Consider the following 24,343-nt stretch of genomic DNA (forward strand, 5'->3'; position numbering starts at 1 on the left):
CTTGATAATGCCAATTTAAACATCTGCATTAGTGGTAGCCCATATCATACTGTAACAAAAGCATTAATGAACACAACTGGGAATATTTCTCATTTATAATTTACCTGGTGCATTCCAGTGGTAGTGGTTTGTGCATGTAGCTATCCTTCCTGTCTTTCCAGCTGCTGTGGAACGAGAAGATCCCCCCCAATATAATGTCTCCATCCTTAGATAGCTGAGGATTCTCAGAATCTCCTCTCTGCCTGCAGACTGGCTCTTCAGCCTGAGAGAAAACCACTACCAACAAGAGCTGTAAAAATGCCCAACCCTGTTCTGACCACACCTGTGTGGACATCTTACTGACTGAGAGATCTAAACAACTGAGTCTGATCACATCTACCTTATTGTAAGTCTTGCACTGGTATTTATGCATTTCGGAGCAGCATAAAAAAAAAAAAAATTATAGATAAGCAATGTTTCACCTCTGTGGACCCTGACACTGGGACAAGAGGAGGGAGGTGCCTAAACAGAAAAAGGGTTTGCGATACTAGCCATGTTCAAGTATCTTTGGTATGTGTGTTGTGTTACTGTATAGGACAATCATTTTCAATTTAGCCACATTTCTTTTCAACTTTTAAAGATAATTTTCAAATTTTGAAAATGTACTTTACACTTGATGTGTGATGGAGGTTACTGTAATTAAAATGGAAAACAATTGACACACTTCCCCCAAAGATACAATAATTGGGTCAGTACAAATCAGTACAAATACAGACAGGTTAAGCCTACATTTGATTTTTTCTTGCCATTTGTGGGCACCCCATACAACACCACATGATTCTTAAAGGAGAATTGCAGTCATTTTCTAAATGACGCTCTACAGCTCCAGGTCCCCGAATGATAGGAAAAGACCTAAGAAAAATGTGTGCAGCCCGGACCTACTGTAGCTCTCCTCCTGCTAGCTATGGACTGGCCCCACAAGCGATGTCACAGATTTTTACTAAGTCAGACAACTGTGGGACAACGACAAGGAGCATGAGCATGCAAAACTGTAAAATTCGAAGATGCAGGACAACATTCGGTCAGTCATCCCTTTCAGTGCTGGGTACACACCTATGGAATTCCTTACCACCAGAAATCAAATCCCAAACAGAATTAAAGATGTTTAGTGCCAGAGCTAAACATTGGCTTAAACAGCAGCAGAAATGTGAACATTAACTTCTCTCAAGCTGAAGCTAGACGTCTTGTATGCATCGCATTTTTCATTCTTTGTGGCAATGTTGTATGTATCGTCCCTGTTAAATAAACATTAAAATAAAAATAAACGCAACATTCCAGTTGTGGCAAGGTGAAGAGGGCCCAGGCGGGCCTCGAACCCCGGACTCCCGGGTAAGTCATGCGCGCTTACCACTTGGCCAAAGGGACAGCCCCTTGAACAAGTAGCCAGGGCGCATGATCAATTGGAGGCATTATGACAGGACCCTCAACTGTCACACAGTTAAACAGCGAAGTAATGGGGCAGAACTTTAAAACCATGGTTTTGGCCTCTATTATGCTCAAAATATCACTACACATGTTTTGCAATATCCGCAAGTGCCTTATCACACAACACTGACTGTGCATAAACTCCCTTAGATATGAGAGAGCAGTGCTACATGTGTGGTTTTGTCACTCTGCTCTGTTCATGCTGGCTTTCTTGGTAGACCTTACTAGTTGACTGTCGAGCACATGCCCAGTCTGCATCGATGCAGAAAGTGGAAGAAGAAGAATATGTCCGGATCTGATGTTGAAGAGATGGAAGAACATTTTGAATTTGATGGTCGTGCGGGATATACAGATGAGGAGCAGTCTTCATTGATATGGAAACAGTCCTAAGCTTGACAGTCGACTAGTAAGGTCTACCAAGGAAGCCAGTTTGATCAGAGCTATGTGACAAAAACACACACATGTAGCACTGCTCTCTCATATTAACGGTGTTATGTAGTAAGGCGCTGGTGGATGTTGCAAAGCATGTGTAGTGATATTTTGAGCATAATAGAGGCCAAAGTTTTAAATTTCTGCCCCTATTATTTTGCTGTTTAACTGCAATGTTGCGCAGCTAGCAGGAGGAGAGCAAGGTCCGGGCTGCACATATTTTTCTCCGGTTTTTTCCTATGGTAGCACTCGGGGACCTAGTCTGTTGAGCGTTATTTAGAAAATGACCGAAATTCTCCTTTAAATTGAGGTTAGTCTAGCTAGCAAACATGGCTTAAATTGACATACAGTAGCCTAATAGTAACATTGCTTTGGAGTCATATTTGTGTGCCTCTGATGAATGTGTGGCAGGACAGAGGGCCCGGGCGGGGTTTGAGCCCTAGTCTCCCAGGTAAGAGTCATGCGCGCCGACCATTCAACCAAAGGGATATCCCTGTGGCCAAGTAGCCAGGGCGCATGATCAATTGGAGGCATAGCGACAGGACCATCAACTGTCACATCTCTCCCCCCTCTTTTCACATGCACGCTCCACGCAGGCTGCCACCCATCAGGAATCCATGGACCCACCACTGGTGCTACATGGCTGTGTGTGTGTGTGTGGGGGGGGGGGTTCAGAATGGAGGGTTTCCCCAATAGCCTTTGCTCTCCTCCATGTGTGTCATGTTGAAGATGATGTCATGGTAGTTTTGTGGTTGTTACCATAGCAATAGCCCTGTATTGAGGGGGTACTCTCTGCAGGTATAGTTTGTGCCTTATTGGAGAAAATGACAAATAAGTCATAGATGTTGTTGTTCTTGAAAACATATTTTATTGTTCAATCAACCCTTTATAAATAGTATTAGGCCTAATGTTATGAAGTCAGTACAAATCAGTAAGAAATCAAGTCTAATTCGAATAACTCTTTTTGATTTCATGACATTAAGGTATATAGTTTATTCATTGTATGTATTGGTTGAAATGATTGTGTATCCGCTTGTGTTAATGTAACAAATTACATGATAATATGAAATATTAGTGGTACAACATGACTCCTCTCTAAAATGAAATATCTCCTTTACAATCTGGTCAACAAATTATTCTGTGATATTTATAATGGAGTTGTAATGCCTTTGCCACTATTAATAGAACTTTTCAGAAAGATTTTGGTGCCACCTTCCCCATCATATTCTTTTTTGTGTTCTTCTCTGGCTTCAGTAAGATGATGTAACATTTTGGAATAAAAATACAAATTAGAAGTCCAAAACTGGAGGCCAGAATAGCAAATATTTCTACAGCAACACTGAACTTTCCAGGAGAGCTGACATAAGCTGGAATAAAAGTGAGCCAGACTGCACAGAATATCAACATGCTGAAGGTGATAAATTTGGCTTCATTAAAATTATCAGGAAGTTTACGAGCCAGAAACGCAAGAAAAAAACATAACATGGCCAGAAGTCCTATGTATCCAAGCACAGCCCAGAAGCCAACAGGTGAGCCCAATGCACACTCTAAGATGATTTTGTCCTTGAATTCATTAAAATTCTTCAATGGAAAAGGAGGAGAAATGGTCAACCATAAGATACATATAAGAACCTGTATGAGTGTGAAAGCCAGAACACTTAGTCTCTGCTGTGCAGGTCCAAACCACTTCATCACATTACTGCCTGGAAGTGTTGCCCTGAAGGCCATTAACACCACTATAGTTTTCCCCAGAACACAAGAGATACAGAGGACAAAGGTGATGCCGAATGCAGTGTGTCGCAGCATGCAGGACCACTCAGAGGGCCGGCCGATGAAGGTCAGAGAGCACAGGAAACACAGGGTCAAGGAGAAGAGCAGAAGGAAGCTCAGCTCAGAGTTGTTAGCTCTGACAATGGGAGTTTTCCTGTATCTAAAAAAAATGAACGCCACAACAGCAGTCATACACGATCCCAACAGGGAGGCAGCAGTGAGCAATGCTCCCATAATTTCTTCATATGATAGGAACTCTGCCTCCTTCTTTACACAGGCCTCTCTTCTCTCATTTGACCAGAACTCTGGGTGGCAACGCACACAGGTGATAGAATCTGAAAAGTATGAAGTATAGAAGAAGTATAAGTATAAAACATTAAAGCATTTTGTTAACATTTGCTGAGTAGATCCGTTTTTATTTCTTGTTTACTTTTGTAACACCTTACTATAGCATACACACTACATGCATACAATATACACCTAGATGGCTCCAAAATCTGATCATTACAGTAAGTCCCAAGCATAAGATCTTAAAGGGATGCTTCACCCAAAATCGATAATTCACAAATTTTCTACTCACCGTCATGCCAAGGAAGGGTTTGGAGAACTTTCTGAGTTATCAAAACGCTTTTGGAGTTACAGGGAGGTCCGGCTGGCAACATATTTTCATATAATGACGGCGGATACAGTAGTGCTCATTTTTGAAACACACACAGTGAAAACATTCAAATACCTCCATACTGCACATCTGAAAATTGGTGAATTATCGATTTTGGGTGAAGTATCTCTTTAACTTTATCAAATGGGTTATTTCATACACAGTTTTGTATTTGTAATTGTCCATTGTAGAATTTTAATATTCTTATTGTATGAATTGTATTAATCTCCCGTACATTTGTATACATCTATACATGTATGTTTCATGCACTGATACTAGTTTGATATATTTTGATTTAAAAAAAATACAAAACTCTAAAGGAGCAGGTTTGGAAAAAATAAAAATAAAATTACTATGTGATCAGGACACTTTTTTTGCTGTACATTGAAATGCAAAGCTTCACATTAAATATTACTAGACCTGTTTTGTTGCTTATTTCTCCCTCTGCACATCTTATACAATCATAGCAGCAGACAGGTTTTCCTTTCTGGAGAACCTTGCGAGTTCCTGAGGGACATTTTTCACTGCAAACTGACACAGGCACCTACATGATCAGAACAACTTTGAGAAAACTGTATTGGCACAACAAGCTCTTATCTTTGAAAAACTTTGTTTTAAAATCCAAAGCATTTAAACCAAACATCATGATACAATCACAATTATACTCTATTTCATTAGTACAGTGATGACATGGCAACTCACTTTTTTTGAGTTCTGTGCCCAAATTAAAGATATATTCTGCAGATTCATCTGTTTGTCTGCAGGTAAAGATGCATCATGAAGGCCGACTGTGACAAACTTTACAATGCTCTTTTCTGTTGGTTGCCAGTTTATAATTTCATACTTTGCTGCTGGGTCTCCATCCTCATTAAAGTAAACTTCATCTCCTTCCTTTGTTTTGAACTGAATGTTTTTTATGTGCTGTAAAATCTAAAAAGACGGTATTAATGGTTAATTAGCCATCTTGAAGGCCTATATGTAAAACCTGGAATATTACGTATTTAGTATTTAACTCACCTTAAATGGATCGAGCTGCACCTTCTTCTCACATGTTTCATTACAACCAAGAATACTGTGAAGTGCGTGGGCCACAGCATACACTCCTTTGTAGACATTGTTGAATATTGGCATGAGTGACATATCAGTGAAGCTGTTATGCACCCCAGTCAGATCCTCATTTCCAGTACATTCTCTCTGATTCCCTGCAGATGACTTAAACTGCTTAAACTTACAGCCAAATAATGTCTCCCAGAACTCTGTAAACATTTTGTTACTGGATGAATTTAGCGGCTTCACATCAAGTATAAACTCTCTCATGCCGCTGACATGTGCTTGAGGGATGGACAGGCCTATTGCACCATCTAGAATGTGATGTCTATCCATTTTTGCAGTTTGAGAATCAAAGATCCAGCCCTCACTGCCGACCCACTGGTATCCAGTCAAGTTGTGGTTGGACAACTCATGTATTAACACATCCATATCCATGTGGGAGAGGAAAGCTACGATCACCTTTGAGGTGGAAGCCTTGATAATGTCAATTATCTTTTGTATTTTCTTTGGCGGATCTGTTCTAAAGAAAGACACTGAGTACTCGAGACAGATACCCAGCTGCTCTGCGGTCTCTGTGAATATAGCCATGCCATTATTACCATAATCATCATTAGTTCTAATGGCTCCAACCCATGACCAACCAAAGTGCTTGACCAACTGGGCCAGGGCTCTGCTCTGGTAGTAGTCACTGGGTATTGTTCTGAGGAAGGATGGGTACTTGGTTTTGTCACTGAGACAAGCACAGGTGGCAAAGTGGCTGATCTAAAAAAAAAAAAAAAGAAATCACTTCCCTTGGTAAAAAACAAACAAATATGTAAATAGAAATATACAATATTCACACAACCATAATTTCAATTTGTTTGAGAAAACTGTAGTATCACACACTCACAATATTTTACAAATACCAAATATACCCACCATCGGGATATGAAAAGGTCCAATGACAGTAGCTATAGCCATGCAGGGAGAGGAAGAGGTTTCTCCCATAATGGCCTGCACTTGTGCGGGTCTGGCACAGGGTGCATCAAAAGCTATAGATTCATTTTCATTACCATTGGCCAAGGCCAATGCAACCCTCACACTTCTGGCAATAGAACCACAAGCATCATACATTTTATAGCCCAGAGAAATGCCAGGCAGTAGGTCTGTGCTGTTATTAATCTCCTCAATTGCAAAAAGCATAGCCTGGGCAAACTGGAACCCTCTGAAATTCAAACTAAATGAAAATAGTTATGAATATTTCTTGTTAAAGCACTTGAAATAGACACAATAGCACAGTAAATTAAAGCATTTGTTGCTACACACAAAAAGGAATCTATCTAATTGAAATACTAATCTTCATTACCTGTTTTGTACATGTTTTGGATCTTTACCCACTTCCTCTTAGATATATTAGATCTAAAAATCTAAAATCTAGTTTACCTGGTGCATTCCAGTGGCAGTGGTTTGTGCATGTAGCTATCCTGCCTGTCCTTCCACCTGCTGTGGAAAGAGAATATTCCCCCCAACATAATGTCTCCATCCTTAGATAGCTGAGGATTCTCAGGATCCCCTCTCTGCCTGCACACTGGCTCCTCAGCCTGAGAGAAAGACGCCACCAGCAACAGTTGTAAAAGAGCCCAACCTTGTTCTGGCCATCTTTGTGTGGACATCATTTTGTCTAAGACAACTAAACCACTGGGTGGCATCACACATACTTTAATGCAAATTAGAATCTCGCACCAGTATTTATACATTTTGGAGTAGCATAAAAAATAGTAATAGGTCAATCATGTTGAGGCAATGTAGAGTCGCTGGTACACTCTCAAATTAATTATTTTGGCCTCTAGGCTACTGTGCAACATGTTGTTAAGATAACATTTTCCCTTTCCGAAGTTATTAATTGCTATCAAGTTAGAAATTACACATTTACTCTTTAAGCCAAAACATCCAATATTCAGTCTCTTTTCAGTCTTTGCTTTGGGCTTATGTTAACCAGCTAACTGCAAACTTTTTCTTTGTCTGTCTGATATTTGCTGGGGGGCCTTCTCTCCAAATGTCTATTTGCTAAAAGGACACTTACATGCTAAGTGCTCCCTTTTCCTCCTTAGAGAGCCTTCTCAGACCACTTTTCCTATTTTATGCATGATACATTTTTTTGGCTTAAGTTTGATACTGTCCATAGTTGGATTTCTTGGAGTATTCAACAAAAACACTTCCATTAATGACCAGTCTGTTATTCCGTTTTGAAGTGCTGGAAGAATTTCGAATGAATTCATATGTGGTTCATAATTTATATAGGGCATATCCAAGATTGTGTGTATGAGCACACGTCATAATCTTACATTGAAGCCCAACTAACCCTTAACGCAAGAGACACTTTGTGTTTTTAATCAGCTAGACTAAAATTTGATTTTTATATTCTATTTTTATAAGGCATCACATATTATATACTCTTAACTCTGGCTTAAGTGAGGGTGTTGGGGGGGGGTTATGGGCTGAAGTAATTCAATCATATTTATATTTAATCAGGAGTTTGTACCTACCTGTTTTTTTTTTTTTTTTTTAAATATCTCTGTCTATAATGTTTACTGCCTTCTCCTGTCTTTATATGCTTTAATGTAGTGCAAATGCACCAACTGTGCTGAGGGAATACACATTTTTCATGGCAGTGACGAAAACAACACACACACAAAACAACACTTTACATAACATCTGAATTGTATGTCATTTTTATTAATCAATATTAATAAATGCAAATATTCCCCAAAAATGAAAAAAAAAATAACAGATGTAATCCACTCACATGGGGAAGAATAGCCACACTTCAGGTGGTAATATATCCAGGTTTTAACTCATGAAAATAATTTCAAGGTCATGAAGGTTTTTGATGTGACGACACTATTTCTTTTTTTTTCCATGAATCATTTTATTAAGTTTTATAGCTGGAAACACATTTGTTTCTTTTGGTATTACGTAATTATAAGTAGGTCATACTGTATCTATGTTTAAACTATGCAGAATGTATACAATTTAATCATATAACAAGAAACTCAAAGGGCTCTTGATGTCACTTTACCCATCAAATGCTTCTTTGTATTGTTCTCAGGTTTCAATAAAATTATGTAACACTTTGGCAAAAAAATACAAAACAACATGCCATAACTGGAGGCTAGAATAGCAAATATCTCCACAGCCACAGTGAACTTCCCGGGAGAGCTGACATATGCTGGGATAAAGGTGATCCAGACTGCACAGAAGATCAACATGCTGAAAGTGATAAATTTAGCCTCGTTGAAATTATCAGGCAGCTTTCTGGCTAAAAAAGCAAGTACAAAACATAATACAGCTAAGAGTCCTATGTATCCTAACACAGCCCAGAAGCCTACAGCTGATCCTAAGGAACACTCCAGTATAATCTTCTCCTTATAGTGGCTCATATTTTTGAAGGGAAAGGGAGGGTTGATAGTCAGCCAAAGTATACAAATTAAAACCTGTATGAGAGTGAAAGCCAGAACACTGAGTCTCTGCTGTGCAGGCCCAAACCACTTCATTACATTACTGCCTGGAAGTGTCGCCTTGAAGGCCATTAACACCACTATAGTTTTCCCCAGAACACAAGAGATGCAGAGGACAAAAGTGATGCCGAATGCAGTGTGTCGCAGCATGCAGGACCACTCAGAGGGTCGGCCGATGAAGGTCAGAGAGCACAGGAAACACAGGGTCAAAGAGAAGAGCAGCAGGAAGCTCAGCTCAGAGTTGTTAGCTCTGACAATAGGAGTTTGTCTGTAGTGGAAAAATATAAGGGCTATAGTAATGGCAAGACAGGCACCAAAGACAGAAAAGGTGACCAACAGTATGCCCATCAATTCCCTGAAGGTGAGAAACTCAACGGCTTTCAAGTCACAGCTGTTCCTCTCCTCGTTGGACTTGTACTCGGGAGGACATTTGTCACATTTCACTGCATCTGAAAAAATAAAAATCTTTAGGCTGTACAGCACATACATCTTCAGATACACTAGTAAAGTGCTGGCAGTGATTTTGCCCAACAGAAACACGGTGAGTGCTAGAGTAACAGCTAGGAATCCTGCTGTCTCACTTGTACTGTTGCTGAACTCCCCGTCAGCACAGGTGATGCAATCAAAACAGCAGATAGGCTTGCCCTTAACAAAGGCCCGACGGGTTCCAGGCAAACAGCTCTCACTGCAAATGGATCTTGGCACCTGCATCACATAAAAAAAAAAAAAAGTGTTCAACAAACATTAAGGCCCGAATAAATGTTTTAAAAAAAGCATCATTACATCATTACATCAACTCACGTCAAGATTCTCTCCTGCCCAGATGGCTTTTACATCTGTTTTCATCTCAAACTGCTGGCCCTCAGGCTGAGAGGCGTCATAGTAACCAATTGTCTCAAAGAGTATGTAACCTGTCTCATCCATCTGCCAGTTTACCAGTGCATAACGTGCCACGGGGTCACCCAACTTATCAAAGAACACATTCTCACCAATCTTTGTGGTGAAATTGACTTGGGTCAGATAATGCAGCACCTGCAGAGAAACAGTAAAATTGCTTAGTTACTGCATCATTATGACTGTGCACAGTGTCTTTTATGGGAACATTGCATGCTATATTCACCTGCCATGGGTCAATATTTTTTCTATCAGCACAAGTGTTGTTCTCAAAAGGCCCCTGTCCATCTTTGCAAGTAAACAGCATGTGCAGCGCATGACCAACAGCATATGTGGCCTTGTAAACATTATTCAGCAGACTGGCATCTGAAACATCTGTGAAGCGCGTGCTCGTGTCCCACAGAGACTCCTTCCCAGTGCAGGCTGCGACTGTGCCCTGAGTGTGAGTCTCTGTTTGGGAAATCAGAGTGCAGCTGAACACTGTCTCCCACAACTCCACTAGTCCCTGGTTACCTGGCGTCATTGAAGGCCTGCTGTAAGCCAGGAACTCCTGCAGCCCAGGGATGTGAGCATTGAGGGCTGCAAAGCCCACTGCACCCTGGACCACAGCGTAGTTTACTGGAGAGGCAATATAGCGATAAGTGATCCAGCCCTCACTGCCCACCCACTGCAGGCCTGTCACATTTTGAGCATGGAGCTCTTTGATAAGGATGTCAAGATCTGTGCCATCAGCAAAAGCCACTATTACCTTAGAGGTGGATTTCTTTATAATGTCCACCACCTGTAAGAACCACTTCCGTGGGTCTGTCCTATAAATAGCCAATGAGTACTCAACACATACACCTTCCTTTTCAGCTGCTTCTAGGAAAGTAGCCATGCCACCATTCCCATAGTCACTGTTAGTTCTAATAGCCCCCACCCAGGTCCAGCCAAAGTGTTTCACCAGCTTTGCCAGTGCTTTGCTCTGGTAAAGGTCACTAGGTATGGTTCTGAAGAAAGAAGGATAGTCTCTTCTGTTACTAAGGCATGCGCAAGTAGCTGAATGACTGATCTGAAACACAAGTAATAGAGAGAAATAGCATCAAGTTTTTGCACTTTATAAATGCATAGATGTCTTAGATATTGATCACACATAATAATACAGTTTCTCATGATAATACCCATAATAGGACAACACAGTTTGCTTGGCCGTAGAACTCACCACAGGTATATGGAAGGGTCCCATGGTGCGTGCAATACCTATTGTAGAGGTGGATGTGGTTTCCCCTATGACAGCATGCACACTGGAGAGTTTGTTACAGCTGCCTTCCCTACTCTCATACCTATTCATCAGGTTTAGCGATGCCCTGATGGACAGAGGGATACTAGGGCAGGAGTCAAAGATCCTGTAGCCCAGTGTGACTCCTGGCAGCAGCTCTGAGCTGTTGTTAATCTCCTCTATGGCAAACATCATAGTGTACGCATACTGGAGTTCTCCAGGGTCCAGTCTGAAAAAAATAGAGGGGGAAAGCAAATAGTACAATTTGTGATAAGAGAAAAAATGAGAAACATACATAACAATACTCAAGGATTTACATGAATAACCAATATTGTAATACAATTTACAACTTAATTGTTATGTTTTTTCTTACCCTTCACACAGGATTGCTCCTGGGTTGACTTGTAGCGAGGGGTTGACACTAACTGGGTTCTGATGGAAGGAGAAAATGCCTCCAATGTTGATGTCTCCCTCCATAGAAAACTGAGACAGTTCTTTTGTGCCATATGTTCGACACACAGGCTTCCCTCCTCTGACAGCCAGGAGAGAAATAAGCAGCAGCTCTGCTATCAGCAGCATAACTGTTCAACTCAGTATTACAACCCAAGGCCCATCATAAAACCACCTAACTGTGAGCATTTTATAGCTTTTTCTTTTAACCATCACAAAGCCACAAGGGCTTGAGTGCAGTGTGTGTGTACATTGTGTTTCTTTCCACCAATGACAGCGCCTGTTTTGTGATTGACAGATGGACCAGCCTATGAGATCAGCCCCCATATTTGCTCATCATCTTTGTTTTTAGCATAACCAATTCCTTATAATAATAATTTCAGAAAGCCAAGCATGCCTTTGGGGATATCAGAGCTATTGTTGTGTCGTCTATATTTATTTAAATTTTGACTTTTAATTTCAAGTTAAATCATGAAAGTACGGGGAAATCAAATTTCTGTCCCATATCCCCAAGGACACCAGTATTTACAGTGTTAATTTCAACAGGAGTGAACTTCATTTTCCAGATTAAATATATCAGAAAAGAGAAAGCATTGAGAACACAATAACTAAGAATGCACTATATTACAATCCGATATGTTTACTTTTCAAATGCAATATACATTAAAACAAATGCAATGCATTATTCTTAGTTGAACTACATCAGAGCATAAACTGACTGCAGCAGAGAACATTGGAATTCAGATTCGGGGATGGCAAATTGTTTATAGCCTTTAATAATTATAAGTGCACATGTATCCAGTTCCTCTGAGAAACTAGTTCCCAAGCATAGTGTTTAAATTTAGTAAAGAACTACATGTAAACAAGCCAGCAATTTTTTAGTTTTAAAAAGGCAAAATAAATGTCTTGGGGAAATGTGTTGGGGCTTTCTAGTGTTCTATTGTGCATACTCATTCAGAGTGATTTTGACTGGTTTCTCCCCATCATATTCTTTTTAGTATTTCTCTCTGGTTTCAGTAGCAAAATATAACATTTTGGAGCATATATACAGAAAAGCAAACCAAAGCTAGAGGCCAGAATAGCAAATATTTCCACAGCTACAGTGAACTTCCCCGGAGAGCTGACATATGCTGGGATAAAAGTGACCCATACAGCACAGAATATCAACATGCTGAAGGTAATAAATTTGGCTTCATTGAAATTGTCAGGCAGCTTTCGAGCCAAAAAGGCGAGGATGAAGCATAGCACAGCCAGGAGTCCTATATAGCCCAGCACAGCCCAGAACCCTATAGGTGAACCTAAATCACACTCCAGAATAATCTTCTCCGTGGAATGAGCTGTGTTTTTGTAGGGATATGGTGGAGCAAGAGTTAACCACAACACACAAACTAAAACCTGTAGCAATGTACAGCTGAGAACACTTGTTCTTTGAAGTGGCACAGAACACTGGGGGACCGTGTTTGCTGGCCTTTTAGCCTTAAAGGCCATCACCACTGCTATAGTTTTAGCCAAGATACAAGACATGCACAGGGCAAAGGTGATGCCGAATGCAGTGTGTCGCAGCATGCAGGACCACTCAGTGGGACGGCCAATGAAGGTCAGAGAGCACAGGAAACATAAGGTCAAGGAGAAGAGCAGCAGGAAGCTCAGCTCAGAGTTACTGGCTTTGACAAGGGGTGTGTGACGAAACCGAAAGAAAACAAACACCACCACCAACGTTAAGCTAGCTCCAAATAATGAGAAGGCTGTGAGGAGGGCCCCCATCGTTTCTCCAAAAGACAGGAACTCGATCACCTTTGGGACACACTTGCTGTGATCTTCATTTGACCAGTACTCCAGTGGACACCGTGAACACTCCACCGAATCTGAGTGAAAAACACAAAAAAAGCCTCTCTACAAAAACAGAAATGTATTCATATTGTAAGCTAATTGAAATCAGCAGTGGCTGCATTTAATTAAGTATACGGTAACACTTTATTTTAAGGGGTCCTTGTTCCTGTGTATCTACCTAATTAATTACAGTGTAATTACCTATGTAACCGTATGTAATAACATGTACTTACATTGTAAATACATAGTGTATTTTGGTGTACTTACAGGTCCTTGTTACACTTGTAATAAGAAATGCTTGTGCAAAGAGAGAGGCCACTTTGGCATTTCTTATTACAAGTGTAACAAGGACCTGTAAGTACACCAAAATACACTATGTATTTACAATGTAAGTACATGTTATTACATACGGTTACATAGGTAATTACACTGTAATTAATTAGATAGATACACAGGAACAAGGACCCCTTAAAATAAAGTGTTACCAAGTATACCGTATTGGTGAATGATTATGAAGAAGTGTGAAGTAAAAAATTATGTTAATGATGTTTATGATGTTTACATGTTAACTCACTGTTGTAGTTGCTTATCTCTCCAGCAGCACAGGCGACACAGGAGAAACAGCAGATGGGTTTACCTTTAATCACAGCCTGCCGGAAACCTGGCAGACAACTCTCACTGCAGATAGACTGTGGCCTCTGCAACAACACCACAACTCAACAGTCACTGTTTGTCTGTTGTTCAGATACTTCATTTAAGTGGTTTGACTTATTCATCATTAGGGATATTAGGCAATATATCAAGTGTGAATGTGAGACCTTGTTTCGACACATTAATCTACATCAGAAATTACATTTGACAATAATGACTTACTAATTACTTGTTAATGCTTGTTTTGTCAACATTGTTCCACATAATAAAAAGTTTGTTTTTATGACATATGACCCATATGTTTAATGACTTCACACACTGTGGTTCTTTAATTTTAATTTGGAAGATTTATTTAACAATCTTGTTCGGGCCTTCTTTTTTTTCCCTATAGTCTACTCTATTATTCATTTTCATGTGAGTATTGCCAGCTATATTTTAGGCCATATCACATCTGTTCCATAACACTTTTCATCTCCATAATGAGTATTATATATGTGCCCGAAGGAGGGCCCGGGCAGGGTTTGAACCCTAGTCTCCCGGGTAAGAGTCATGTGTGCTGACTATTCAACCAAAGGGATATCTCTGTGGCCAAGTAGCCAGGGCACATGATCAATTAGAGGCATAGTGACAGGACCCTAAACTGTCACACATACTATGTTTTAAGATACCTTAAATGATCCACCAGCCCATATAATGTTTATTCCATTCATGGTAAACTGTTTTCCGTATGGTAGAGAAGCATCGTAGCTGCCCACAGCCACAAACACAGTGTCTCCTGCTTCATTTTTCTGCCAGTTCACCAGCTCATACGTCGCTGCAGGGTCCCCATTAGCATCAAAATACACTCTTTCTCCTGACTGAAGAGTGAAATTCACACTTTGGAGATGTTCCACAACCTACCGATTGAGAAAAGTGGTGAATAACTAAAGTACAGAGAATTTGATGTTCTTCCAATTATTTACGTAACTAATTTAATAATGAAGACAATTTCTAACCTGTTTTGGCTCTGAATTATCATTCCATACACATGACCCTTCTCCACTTTGTCCACATTTTAACATGTTATGCATGGCATGGGCTACAGCATAAACAGCCTTATAGACATTATTAGATATCCTGAGCTCTGAGACGTCTGTAAAAGGATTGTTTATGTCCTCTAGCCTTTCAGAACCAGAGCACTGGTTGTCTCCATGCAGAGTGGACTGAAAACTGCAGCCAAAGGTTGCTTCCCAGAACTCTCTTAGCACACTACTCTGAGGGTCCTGACGTGGGTTAACCTGTAAAAGAAATTCTTGCAGGCCTGGGATCTTTGTTTTTTTGATGGTGTAGCCCAGAGATCCTGTCAGGATGGCAGAGTACCTTGTATTGGCCAAATGACCTGCTGTAATCCAGGATTCACTGCCCACCCACTGCAACCCAGTCATGTTCTGCTTCACAGCTTCCTCAAGCAGAATGTTCATCTCACCCTGAGCCAGGAAAGCAACTAAGACTTTTGCAGTGCCACTACTAATCACTCTGACCACCCTGGCAATCTGCTCATGCGGGTCATTTCTTGATATGGCCTCTGAGTACTCGATACAAACTCCTTCCTGACTTGCAGCAGTGATAAATGTTGCCATGCCATTATTGCCATAGTCATTGTCACTTCTAACTGTTCCGACCCACGTCCAACCAAGATGTTTTACCAGTTTTGCCAGGGCTCTGCTCTGGTAGTAGTCACTGGGGATGGTTCTGAAGAATGAGGGATACTCCTTTCTGTTACTCAGACAAGCACATGTGGCAAAGTGGCTGATCTAATAAAAACAAACAAACAAAATCAGGAAGACAAACACATCAAAAACATTTGGACGGTCCAAACCTAAAGTGGCATTAAGTGATTAAGTTTGTGTCGTGTAAATCCTGTCAAAGAAATAGCCCTAAATTTGCTAGATTATCAGGTTTTAAGAATAGAAAAAGTGAGATCAAACCTTTTAGAAAAAAGAAAATGCATGTTCAGAAATTAAACATGAATATTACATATAACATTTACCACTGGTATGAGGAAAATCCCTGAAATCTGTAGCATCACAATAGTGGAGGAGGACTCAGAGGCTCCGATGATGGCATGAACAGATGACTGACTGGAGCAGTTTCTCCCCAACGTTTTCTCCTCTCCATTCATCAGACCCATCACTGCACGAGTTGCAGGTAGGGTTGAACCACAGCTGTCAAATACCTTATAACCAACTGAGATATTAGGCAGTAGAGAGCTGCTATTGTTGATCTCCTCAATGGCAAAAATCATTGTTTGGGCAAAACGAAATTCTCTTAAATTTATCCTGCAAAGAGTAGAACATTTTTAAGACTTTCTGCAGCTTCACTTCTGTTTAGAAACTAGCAAAGGAGAAAGTAGACAACAAACAGTACCTGGAGCATATGAGAGGCTCTGGAGTGTCTGTGAAGGAGAGTGGAGGCTTTGAGATTTGGCTATGGATGGAGAAGGCTCCTCCAATAGTGAAATCACCTCCCTTAGATAACAGAGGAAACTCTGGGCTCCCCAGCATTTCACAGAGCACAGTGTCCTCCTTTTCTCCAAAGGCTCCAATAAAAAACACAAACAATAACATTACATAGACACTGTCACTCATCTGGTACAACAACAGACACACATCTACACAAACCTGCATGTGTGAAGGCTTCTATAATTGACCAAAAAACATGAAGCTCCTGAGCAGAGCTTTATACTTGAATGATTGAGATCCTCCTATCAAATCACACTGTGATGATGTCAGACCACTGTGCTGTTCATTCACTAATCATATGCCACATGTATTAGTACAAAGGCACCTGGTTGTGAATTAGTATTAACTGAACTAAATCCCTCCAACTGTCACTGACTGAGGTTGCAAACAAGTTTGTTGTATTGCAAATTGAGTGGCATGAAAAAACTAAATTCAGCCACATTAGCTCAGTATTCATACAAATCATGTTCACTGTTAGCCTTTTTCTTGCTGTTTTACTTTTCTGTACATACAGAGCCCCGTGGCAGCCCTGCTCTTCTGTCCAATAAACAAAGTTTCACTTTTCATTCAAACAAACTAATGTGGCTGTGGTTGTTATATGTGGTTGTTATATGTGGTTGTTATAATGACACCAACATTTATCTCCTAAAAAGAATTACCGGTAACCAGCCGGCGGTAAACCTCTAAAAACCTGAGAATAAGTTACTTGCTGCTCGGGGTGGCTCTGCACTCCTCTGAAAACGTTGAAGTGTAGGAAACTTCCAAACAGGCGTCATTTGGATAAAGTTGGTAAACTACAACTGCGAACAGCATCATGTCAAGCGACTAAGTAAATAAACTAAGAATGAATTTAACAGCCAGCGGTAAACCTCTAAAAGGGGGGCAACCGTCATTCTGACATCCCACCAGTCCAACACAGGCCTCTAATTGTCTAAATGGCAACACTTAATTTTCTATCAAGTGTCCCAATGACAATTCTTGCCTCCTATGTACAGTAGACGTCTTCGGAAAAACTTCTTAATTTATATTTTTACACAAATATCTGATATCTATTCATGTTTATTCAAAGAAACTTTCAAAAAATACCTTGATCCTTCTGCCACAAATTCTCTCAAACTTTCAAAGATTTCAAAAAACCAAGGGAACCCTGAAATTTGTTCCCTATATTGATTAAATTCCTACCTTTGAGGTAGGGGTTTACACTGCAATATCAGAATGAACTGTTTTTTGTTTGTTTCTTCTTATTTTTTTGTTTTACTAAGCCACTGCCTAATAAAGAATATTTCATATAAGCTAATCACTTTCTAATAAGCATACTGCACATCACCAAAATACCTGGAAATATTGTAGTACTCATATTTCTGAAAAAGAAGATGCAATCAGTGTGTTGAGGTATTGGCTAAAAAAGAGCCCACACTGTAGCATGCTAACATGATAAGTGTTACTGTATGCTAAATATGCAACATGCCTTACTCAAGTGTACACTATGTATATGAAATATCCGTGTAAACCACTGAACAGAGGATAAATTATTTTCATCTACATATTATTTCTGCATCTTTTCTGTCTGGCGTTTACTGTGCTGTGTGGGAATGAAACCCTGGAATTATGTTCACTGATATCTGATTATCTGATGATATCCTGTGATACTTATGACTCATAGCTTATCAATTTGATTCTCAGACCACTGATCCTTGAGTGAGGCCATTGATCCTCAGCCTTCTTCTGTTGAGCTATGCAGTGATCTATTTCACACTATGGTTGTTGGGTTGTACTGACCAGGTTTAAAGTGTGAATGTCTGTGGGAATGTGTGAATGTCTGTGGTATTTATTACTAACAAAAGAGAACCTGGCTCATACTAAAAACTTCTGTGAATTAGGTAAGATTAAGATCTTTATTAGTGAGGTTTCCGCTGTGGTATGAGGGTAGAGACAATAGTGTCAACTTGAGCAACATAATGTGCTTTTGTAAACTCTGGGGATGAGGGCCTCAAAAAACAGTGAATCCTCAGTTTAATTAATTATGGTATAAACAACTCACTGACAGAAATTATGAAACTTTTTTAATTTGGATACATTTAGGTCAAGAAAAAGGGGATCATGTTTTAATTAACATAACAAGGTTTAAGGATTATATATATATATATATATTATATTATATATATACTGTATATATAATGCCTTTTTTCGGGGAAAAACAGAGTTATTCATCCTCATCAGGCTTTTCCCATCAGGTGTTTCTTTGTGTTCAGTTCAGGTTTGAATACAATGATGAAACATTTTGGTGCAAATATACAGAAAAGTATCCCATAACTAGAGGCTAAAATGGCAAATATCTCCACAGTCACAGTGAACTTCCCAGGAGAGCTGACATATGCTGGGATAAAGGTGATCCAGACAGCACAGAAGATCAACATGCTGAAGGTGATAAATTTAGCCTCATTGAAGTTGTCAGGCAGCTTTCTGGCTAAAAAAGCAAGTACAAAACATAATACAGCTAAGAGTCCTATGTATCCTAACACAGCCCAGAAGCCTACAGCTGATTCTAAGGAACACTCCAGTATAATCTTCTCTTTATACTGGCTCATATTTTTGAAAGGGAAAGGAGGAGAAATGGTCAGCCAAAGTATACAAATTAAAACCTGTATGAGAGTGAAAGCCAGAACACTGAGTCTCTGCTGTACAGGTCCAAACCTCTTCATCACATTACTGCCTGGAAGTGTTGCCCTGAAGGCCATTAACACCACTATAGTTTTCCCTAGGATACAAGAGATAGAGAGGACAAAGGTGATGCCGAATGCAGTGTGTCGCAGCATGCAGGACCACTCAGAGGGCCGGCCGATGAAGGTCAGAGAGCACAGGAAACACAGGGTCAAAGAGAAGAGCAGCAGGAAGCTCAGCTCAGAGTTGTTAGCCTTTACCAATGGAGTGTCCTTATTGATCAAGAATAGAGTGGCCACAATAATAGTAAGGAGTGAACCAAACAAAGTGAAAAAAACAAGTATTTTACCCATAACCTCAGTGAAGGAGAGGAACTCAACATTTTTCAGAACACATGCATCTCTGTTTTGATTGGACCAATACTCTTCAGGACACTTTTTGCATCCATTAGAATCTGCAATAGAAATGATGTTACTATTAATGCTACTTGATATATTACATTTTAAAAACATTAATAAGAGACTGTACCATAGCAATTTTTAACATGATGCAGAGTGAGCAAGTAAACAGTGTAACCAAACTGCCATATTTCAGGCTTGTGGCACCTGTGGTGTTGCTGATTTCTCCCTCTGCACATGGTATACAGTCGTAGCAGCAGACAGGTCTTCCTTTTTGAAGGACTTTACGAGTTCCTGGGCGACAGCTCTCACTGCACACTGACACAGGCAACTTTGAATCAAAGAAAAATAAGTATGTTAATTCACTCATTAAAAATAAGTTACTGTCAGTTTATTGGCAATGGTCATAACCATCTGTTGATTAGTTACAGTATTTGCCTCTGTCTTTCCTCCGGACCACATTATGGCTTCAGACTTGACGACAAACTTCTGTCCCGGAGGCAGAGAGGCATCATAGTATCCGACCGGTTTGAAGTGGACTGACCCGGATAGTCCACGCTGCCAGTTCACTACTTCATAACGGGCCACAGCAGCTCCAGTGCTGTCAAACCACACCTGGTCCCCGTACTTAACTGTGAAGTTCACTCCTTTTAGAGACTCCACCACCTATAAAAGCAGTGAGAAAAAGCTGTCTGTCAGTGTATTGATTCATAAGACTTAACAAGTAAATAGTTTAGTGATAGTCATTTTACCTGCTGGGGTGTAACCTTGACTGTCTTGTCACATCCCTGACTTTGTGAGCAATTAAGTATGCTGTGCAGAGAATGGGCCACAGCATAGATGGCCTTGTAGATGTTACTGGAGTATCTCAACTCTGTCACATCATCATTGTAATCTTTTAGCTCAATTATATCATGATTTTCTTTGCAGGGTGCTGTTTCAGTCATGCTGTCACTGCTTTCTGCTTTGCACTTGAAATTTCTCTCCCAGAAATCTTTGATTAAGAAATCATTCAGGCCACTGATGTTGGCCTTTTGCACAGCAAAGCCCAGTGAACCTCCCAGCACTCTAAAGCTGGTAGGAGTCACAAGGCTGTCAGCAGTGATCCAGGCCTCCACACCAATGAACTGTCGGCCAGTTATGTTGTGCAGACTCAACTGCTCTAAGAGGTGGTTCATCTCCACATGGGCCAGGAAACCCACGATTACCCGGGCAGTGCTCTTGCGGATCACTTCCACCACCTTCATGAGTTTTTTTGGTTCAGCCCTGTGAAATTTCTCTGTATACTCCACACATACGCCTTCCTCTTGGGCTGCAGCAAGGAATATTGCCATGCCATTGTTACCGTAGTCACTGTCGCTGTTGACTGCCCCAACCCAGGTCCAACCAAAGTGCTTGACCAGCTGTGCAAGCACTCGACCTTGGTAGAGGTCACTGGCAATGGTTCGAAAAAATGAGGGATACTCCTTCCTGCTGCTCAAACACTCACAAGTAGCTGAATGACTTATCTGAGATAAAGAGAGGGGCAGATTAAGGATAGCTGCATGCAATATACACATTGATTACACAGACACCCCTCTTACCACTGGGATTTGGAATGGTCCTGTAGTGCGTGCCAACACAATGGTTGAAGAGGACTCAGATTCCCCGATAATAGCATGAACAGCTGATTGACCGGTGCAGCTCTTTCCCACAGACCACTCATCACCATTCATCAGGGCCATCACTGCACGCATTGAGGATAATGTTGAGGCACAATTGTCATAAATACGGTATCCAATAGAGACATTGGGAAGAAGAACTTCACTTTTGTTAATTTCATCTATTGCAAAAATCATAATCTGGGCAAATCTAAACTCCCTGAGGTTGACTCTGAGAAGAAAGAACAAAACAAATAGTAAATAGAGACTTGTGTTCACAGTGACAAAACTCATGTGAAAGCATTGCTATAAAGTACATATAATTACCTGGAACATTTTAAGGGTGTTGGTTTCTCTGTAAAGGAAAGTGAGGGTTGAGTGATTTTGCTGTGGATAGAAAAGGCACCCCCAATCATGACATGTCCTTTTCTAGACAGCAGAGGAAACTCTGGACTCCCTAGTATCTGACAGAAAGGAGCTTCCTCTGCTGCTCCAAATGCCACAAGGAGTCCCACCAAAACCAGCTCTGTTATCACTGGTGACATTCTCTACTCCTAAATCCTGATGGGGCAGAACCACCTAGGTCAGGGTCAATGCAGATTTAAATGTGACGTTTTCTAAATGTTGCTTAGGGGGGCGTACTGGACTCTAACCAACCAATCAGAGATAAGTAAGAGATGGATTTACATTTCTGTTTTTACTGTAGTACTTCCTCCACCACTGACTGTCAACAGAGTTACATTACAAATAGTCACATTCCCTACAACAATGGTAAAGTGGTGAAATATGGGGAAATATATACAGTATATATTTTTATGAATTAAGGAAGTCTTATGGAAATATGACAAGCAAGTATTAGGGTCAGTTATGTAAAACTGAGGTAATCTAAGCAACTCTTTCATGTGCTTCAAAAACTTCCTCATACTTAGAGAAACTCAATTCCTACTTCATATTGATCTTCAATCAATCAATCAAATTTTATTTATATAGCACCTTTCAAAGCAAATAGATGCCGTTCAAAGTGCTTTACATTTTGACTGAACAAATAGGAGGTAAAACAAGAAAAGCAAGGAGACAAATGCACGAAGATTAAAAACAACACGAGAAAAAAAAAAAACAACACGAGAAAAATAACTTTAAACAACAATACAATTTTATAAAACAAAATAGAATAAAATGCAGGATAAAAATAGGAGAAAGATAACAATAAGAAAGAGTATAAAACTGTAAAATAGAATAAAAACACTGTGAGACTCTAGCATAAAAGCCAGATTAAAAAGATGGGTTTTTAGCCTACGTTTGAAAGTGTCAATGTTTGTAACTCCTCTCAGATCCTCCGGCAGGCTGTTCCACAACTTTGGGGCATAGTGGCTGAAAGCAGCATCACCAAATGTTTTGGTTCTGCTCTGAGGGACAGTTAAAAGAGAGGAGCCAGAGGATCTGAGGGGCCTTCCTGGTTCATACAATAAAAGCATCTCTGAGATATAATCTGGTGTAAGTCCATGGAGTGCTTTAAAAACTAATAAGAGAACTTTAAAATCAATACGGAAACTAACAGGCAGCCAGTGTAAAGACTTCAAAATTGGCGTGATGTGTGCTCTCCTTCTGGTCTGAGTGAGGACTCGTGCTGCAGAGTTTTGAATCAATTGCAGCTTGTTTACTGCATTCTTGGGTAGACCAGAGAGGAGAGCGTTGCAGTAGTCTAGCCTGCGAGTTATAAAAGCATGCATTAGTCTATCTGTGTTGCTCCGAGAGAGAAACGGCCTCACTTTCGAGATGTTTTTTAAATGATAAAATGCTGCTTTTGTGACAGAGCGTATATGTGGTTTAAAATTAAAATCTGAATCAAATGTCACTCCTAGATTTCTTGCCTCATGACTTGGGTTTAGACCAAGCTTGTTTAGGTGAGAGGCCAGTTTCTCTCTCTGAGCTTTTGAGCCAATGATTAGCATTTCGGTCTTGTCCTGATTGAGCTGTAAAAAATTTTGTGACATCCAGGCCTTAATGTCTAAAATACATTTAAAAAGTGAGTCATTGGGTCCAGTGTCATCAGGAGACATGGCGACATAGAGCTGGGTATCATCAGCATAACTGTGGAAGGAAATTCCATGTCTCCTGATGACACCGCCCAGGGGTAGCATATATAGGTTAAAAAGTAATGGTCCTAAAATTGATCCTTGTGGTACCCCGCAGGTAATCTCGTAGTGTTTGGAGAAGTTATTGTCAATTGAGACAAAAAACTCTCTTCCACAAAGATCTTCTCCTCCAGTCACTTTTTGACTGGACAATACTGTTGTAAACCCCTATTAATTACAGATGCACACTTGTTATCCTAGAATATATCCAACAACTTCAATTGTCCTACTGAAAATACAAAAACTTAGTGTAACTAAGTATAAGGAATATAATTAAATAACACAGTATCTTAAAAATAACTGTTATTGATGCCAGAGCCAGTCTATTGATGAGCCTTACCACTCTCCATAAGCCCCATTGTATCAAACTTGGTTGCAGTTCCACCAGAATTCCACTAGGTGTGCTCGCGGGCGAGTGCAGAATGAATGGGGTCCTATTATGGAGCTAAAGGCTAAATTTGTCCCTTTCACCTGGTAATCGTCGAAAAATTGCAAATACTGTTGTATTTTTTGCAAGTTCAATATGGATTATAGGTTAGACGTGAAATTGTTGAGAAGTTTTGACCTTTCGATTTCCTACAGGTTGGGCTGTTGTTGGCCATAAAACTCTAGCATTCTGCTAATGAATGCTGATTGGTCAGTGACGGACTTGCGACTATTTACGACCAGAGATCCCACCTGATGACACAATGGGCTCTATTTTCCTGGCGCAACTCAGGGGGGCGCAGCGAGGCGAACCCTGGCGCAGTGGTATTTTCGTCCAGTGCAACAACGTGCGCAGCGGATTTGATAAATTGGCAGACTGCTGTGCGCCGAGATGAGAGTGGTCGCGCAGCAGGGGGAGGTGTCGACAGATTCACCTTGGCGCAGTGACAATTTGTTGTCAATAGACCGCGCCAAGAGTGCGCCGAAAGCTCGCCAGCTCCAACCTGGTCTACTCTCAGCGCAAGGCGAAGCGCAGCCAGCGCAGTGGTAATTTGACTTCCCAGCTCGCAGTGCGCCCACGTCACCAAGACCTCACAGGCAGGTTTCCACAGTTCCAGGCACATTTAAATGC

General features: G+C 40.5%; 4 protein-coding genes across 5 annotated transcripts; all 4 read right to left on the reverse strand.

Annotated features, from left to right (window-relative positions):
- Positions 1 to 3,084: 3,084 nt before the first annotated feature.
- LOC146976479 (extracellular calcium-sensing receptor-like) lies at positions 3,085 to 6,587 on the reverse strand. The gene is made up of 5 exons (XM_085796301.1): positions 6,290 to 6,587; positions 5,339 to 6,133; positions 5,024 to 5,251; positions 4,742 to 4,865; positions 3,085 to 3,998 (listed from the first exon to the last, which is right to left on the reverse strand). The coding sequence occupies exons 1-5, from the start codon at positions 6,551 to 6,553 to the stop codon at positions 3,085 to 3,087; spliced, it is 2,325 nt and encodes a 774-aa protein (XP_085652427.1). The 5' UTR covers positions 6,554 to 6,587.
- A 1,816-nt stretch (positions 6,588 to 8,403) lies between these two features.
- On the reverse strand, positions 8,404 to 11,243 carry LOC146976480 (extracellular calcium-sensing receptor-like). The gene is made up of 5 exons (XM_085796302.1): positions 10,964 to 11,243; positions 9,989 to 10,813; positions 9,670 to 9,900; positions 9,450 to 9,573; positions 8,404 to 9,317 (listed from the first exon to the last, which is right to left on the reverse strand). Exons 1-5 carry the CDS (start codon positions 11,213 to 11,215, stop codon positions 8,404 to 8,406), a joined length of 2,346 nt encoding a protein of 781 aa, XP_085652428.1. The 5' UTR covers positions 11,216 to 11,243.
- A 1,181-nt stretch (positions 11,244 to 12,424) lies between these two features.
- LOC146976481 (extracellular calcium-sensing receptor-like) lies at positions 12,425 to 16,250 on the reverse strand. Of its 2 annotated transcripts, none has more exons than XM_085796304.1 (5): positions 15,981 to 16,250; positions 14,947 to 15,744; positions 14,638 to 14,847; positions 13,875 to 13,998; positions 12,425 to 13,335 (listed from the first exon to the last, which is right to left on the reverse strand). In XM_085796304.1, the coding sequence occupies exons 1-5, from the start codon at positions 16,233 to 16,235 to the stop codon at positions 12,425 to 12,427; spliced, it is 2,298 nt and encodes a 765-aa protein (XP_085652430.1). In that variant the 5' UTR covers positions 16,236 to 16,250. The 2 variants fall into 2 exon arrangements, with proteins under 2 accessions (XP_085652430.1, XP_085652429.1); XM_085796303.1 differs by having other exon boundaries at positions 14,620 to 14,847.
- A 2,418-nt stretch (positions 16,251 to 18,668) lies between these two features.
- On the reverse strand, positions 18,669 to 21,588 carry LOC146976482 (extracellular calcium-sensing receptor-like). Its single transcript, XM_085796305.1, has 6 exons — positions 21,479 to 21,588; positions 21,095 to 21,383; positions 20,264 to 21,019; positions 19,950 to 20,177; positions 19,745 to 19,842; positions 18,669 to 19,572 (listed from the first exon to the last, which is right to left on the reverse strand). The coding sequence occupies exons 1-6, from the start codon at positions 21,565 to 21,567 to the stop codon at positions 18,669 to 18,671; spliced, it is 2,364 nt and encodes a 787-aa protein (XP_085652431.1). The 5' UTR covers positions 21,568 to 21,588.
- Between the last annotated feature and the right edge of the window lie 2,755 nt (positions 21,589 to 24,343).

The sequence above is a fragment of the Trachurus japonicus genome, chromosome 13 (genome assembly GCF_045865225.1).
Source record: "Trachurus japonicus isolate A0001 chromosome 13, Traja_1.0".
NCBI lineage: Eukaryota > Metazoa > Chordata > Actinopteri > Carangiformes > Carangidae > Trachurus > Trachurus japonicus.

Excerpts from the sequence above, each read along its gene's own strand:
- LOC146976479 (XM_085796301.1), bottom strand. The coding sequence starts at position 6,553 with ATGCTTTTTGCAATTGAGGAGATTAATAACAGCACAGACCTACTGCCT. Across the intron at positions 4,866-5,023 it reads GGGCACAGAACTCAAAAAAA|GTGCCTGTGTCAGTTTGCAG; the intron begins GTGAGTTGCCAT and ends CTGATCATGTAG. Across the intron at positions 3,999-4,741 it reads AGAAATAAGCAACAAAACAG|ATTCTATCACCTGTGTGCGT; the intron begins GTCTAGTAATAT and ends CATACTTTTCAG.
- LOC146976481 (XM_085796303.1), bottom strand. The coding sequence starts at position 16,235 with ATGATTTTTGCCATTGAGGAGATCAACAATAGCAGCTCTCTACTGCCT. Across the intron at positions 13,999-14,619 it reads GGGCTGGTGGATCATTTAAG|AGGCCACAGTCTATCTGCAG; the intron begins GTATCTTAAAAC and ends GTGTTGTTGCAG. Across the intron at positions 13,336-13,874 it reads AGAGATAAGCAACTACAACA|ATTCGGTGGAGTGTTCACGG; the intron begins GTGAGTTAACAT and ends TTTTTCACTCAG.
- LOC146976480 (XM_085796302.1), bottom strand. The coding sequence starts at position 11,215 with ATGATGTTTGCCATAGAGGAGATTAACAACAGCTCAGAGCTGCTGCCA. Across the intron at positions 9,901-9,988 it reads AAAATATTGACCCATGGCAG|GTGCTGCATTATCTGACCCA; the intron begins GTGAATATAGCA and ends GTTTCTCTGCAG. Across the intron at positions 9,574-9,669 it reads GGGCAGGAGAGAATCTTGAC|GTGCCAAGATCCATTTGCAG; the intron begins GTGAGTTGATGT and ends TATGTGATGCAG.
- LOC146976482 (XM_085796305.1), bottom strand. The coding sequence starts at position 21,567 with ATGATTGGGGGTGCCTTTTCTATCCACAGCAAAATCACTCAACCCTCA. Across the intron at positions 20,178-20,263 it reads TCAAGGTTACACCCCAGCAG|GTGGTGGAGTCTCTAAAAGG; the intron begins GTAAAATGACTA and ends CTGCTTTTATAG. Across the intron at positions 19,843-19,949 it reads GGTCCGGAGGAAAGACAGAG|TTGCCTGTGTCAGTGTGCAG; the intron begins GCAAATACTGTA and ends TTTGATTCAAAG.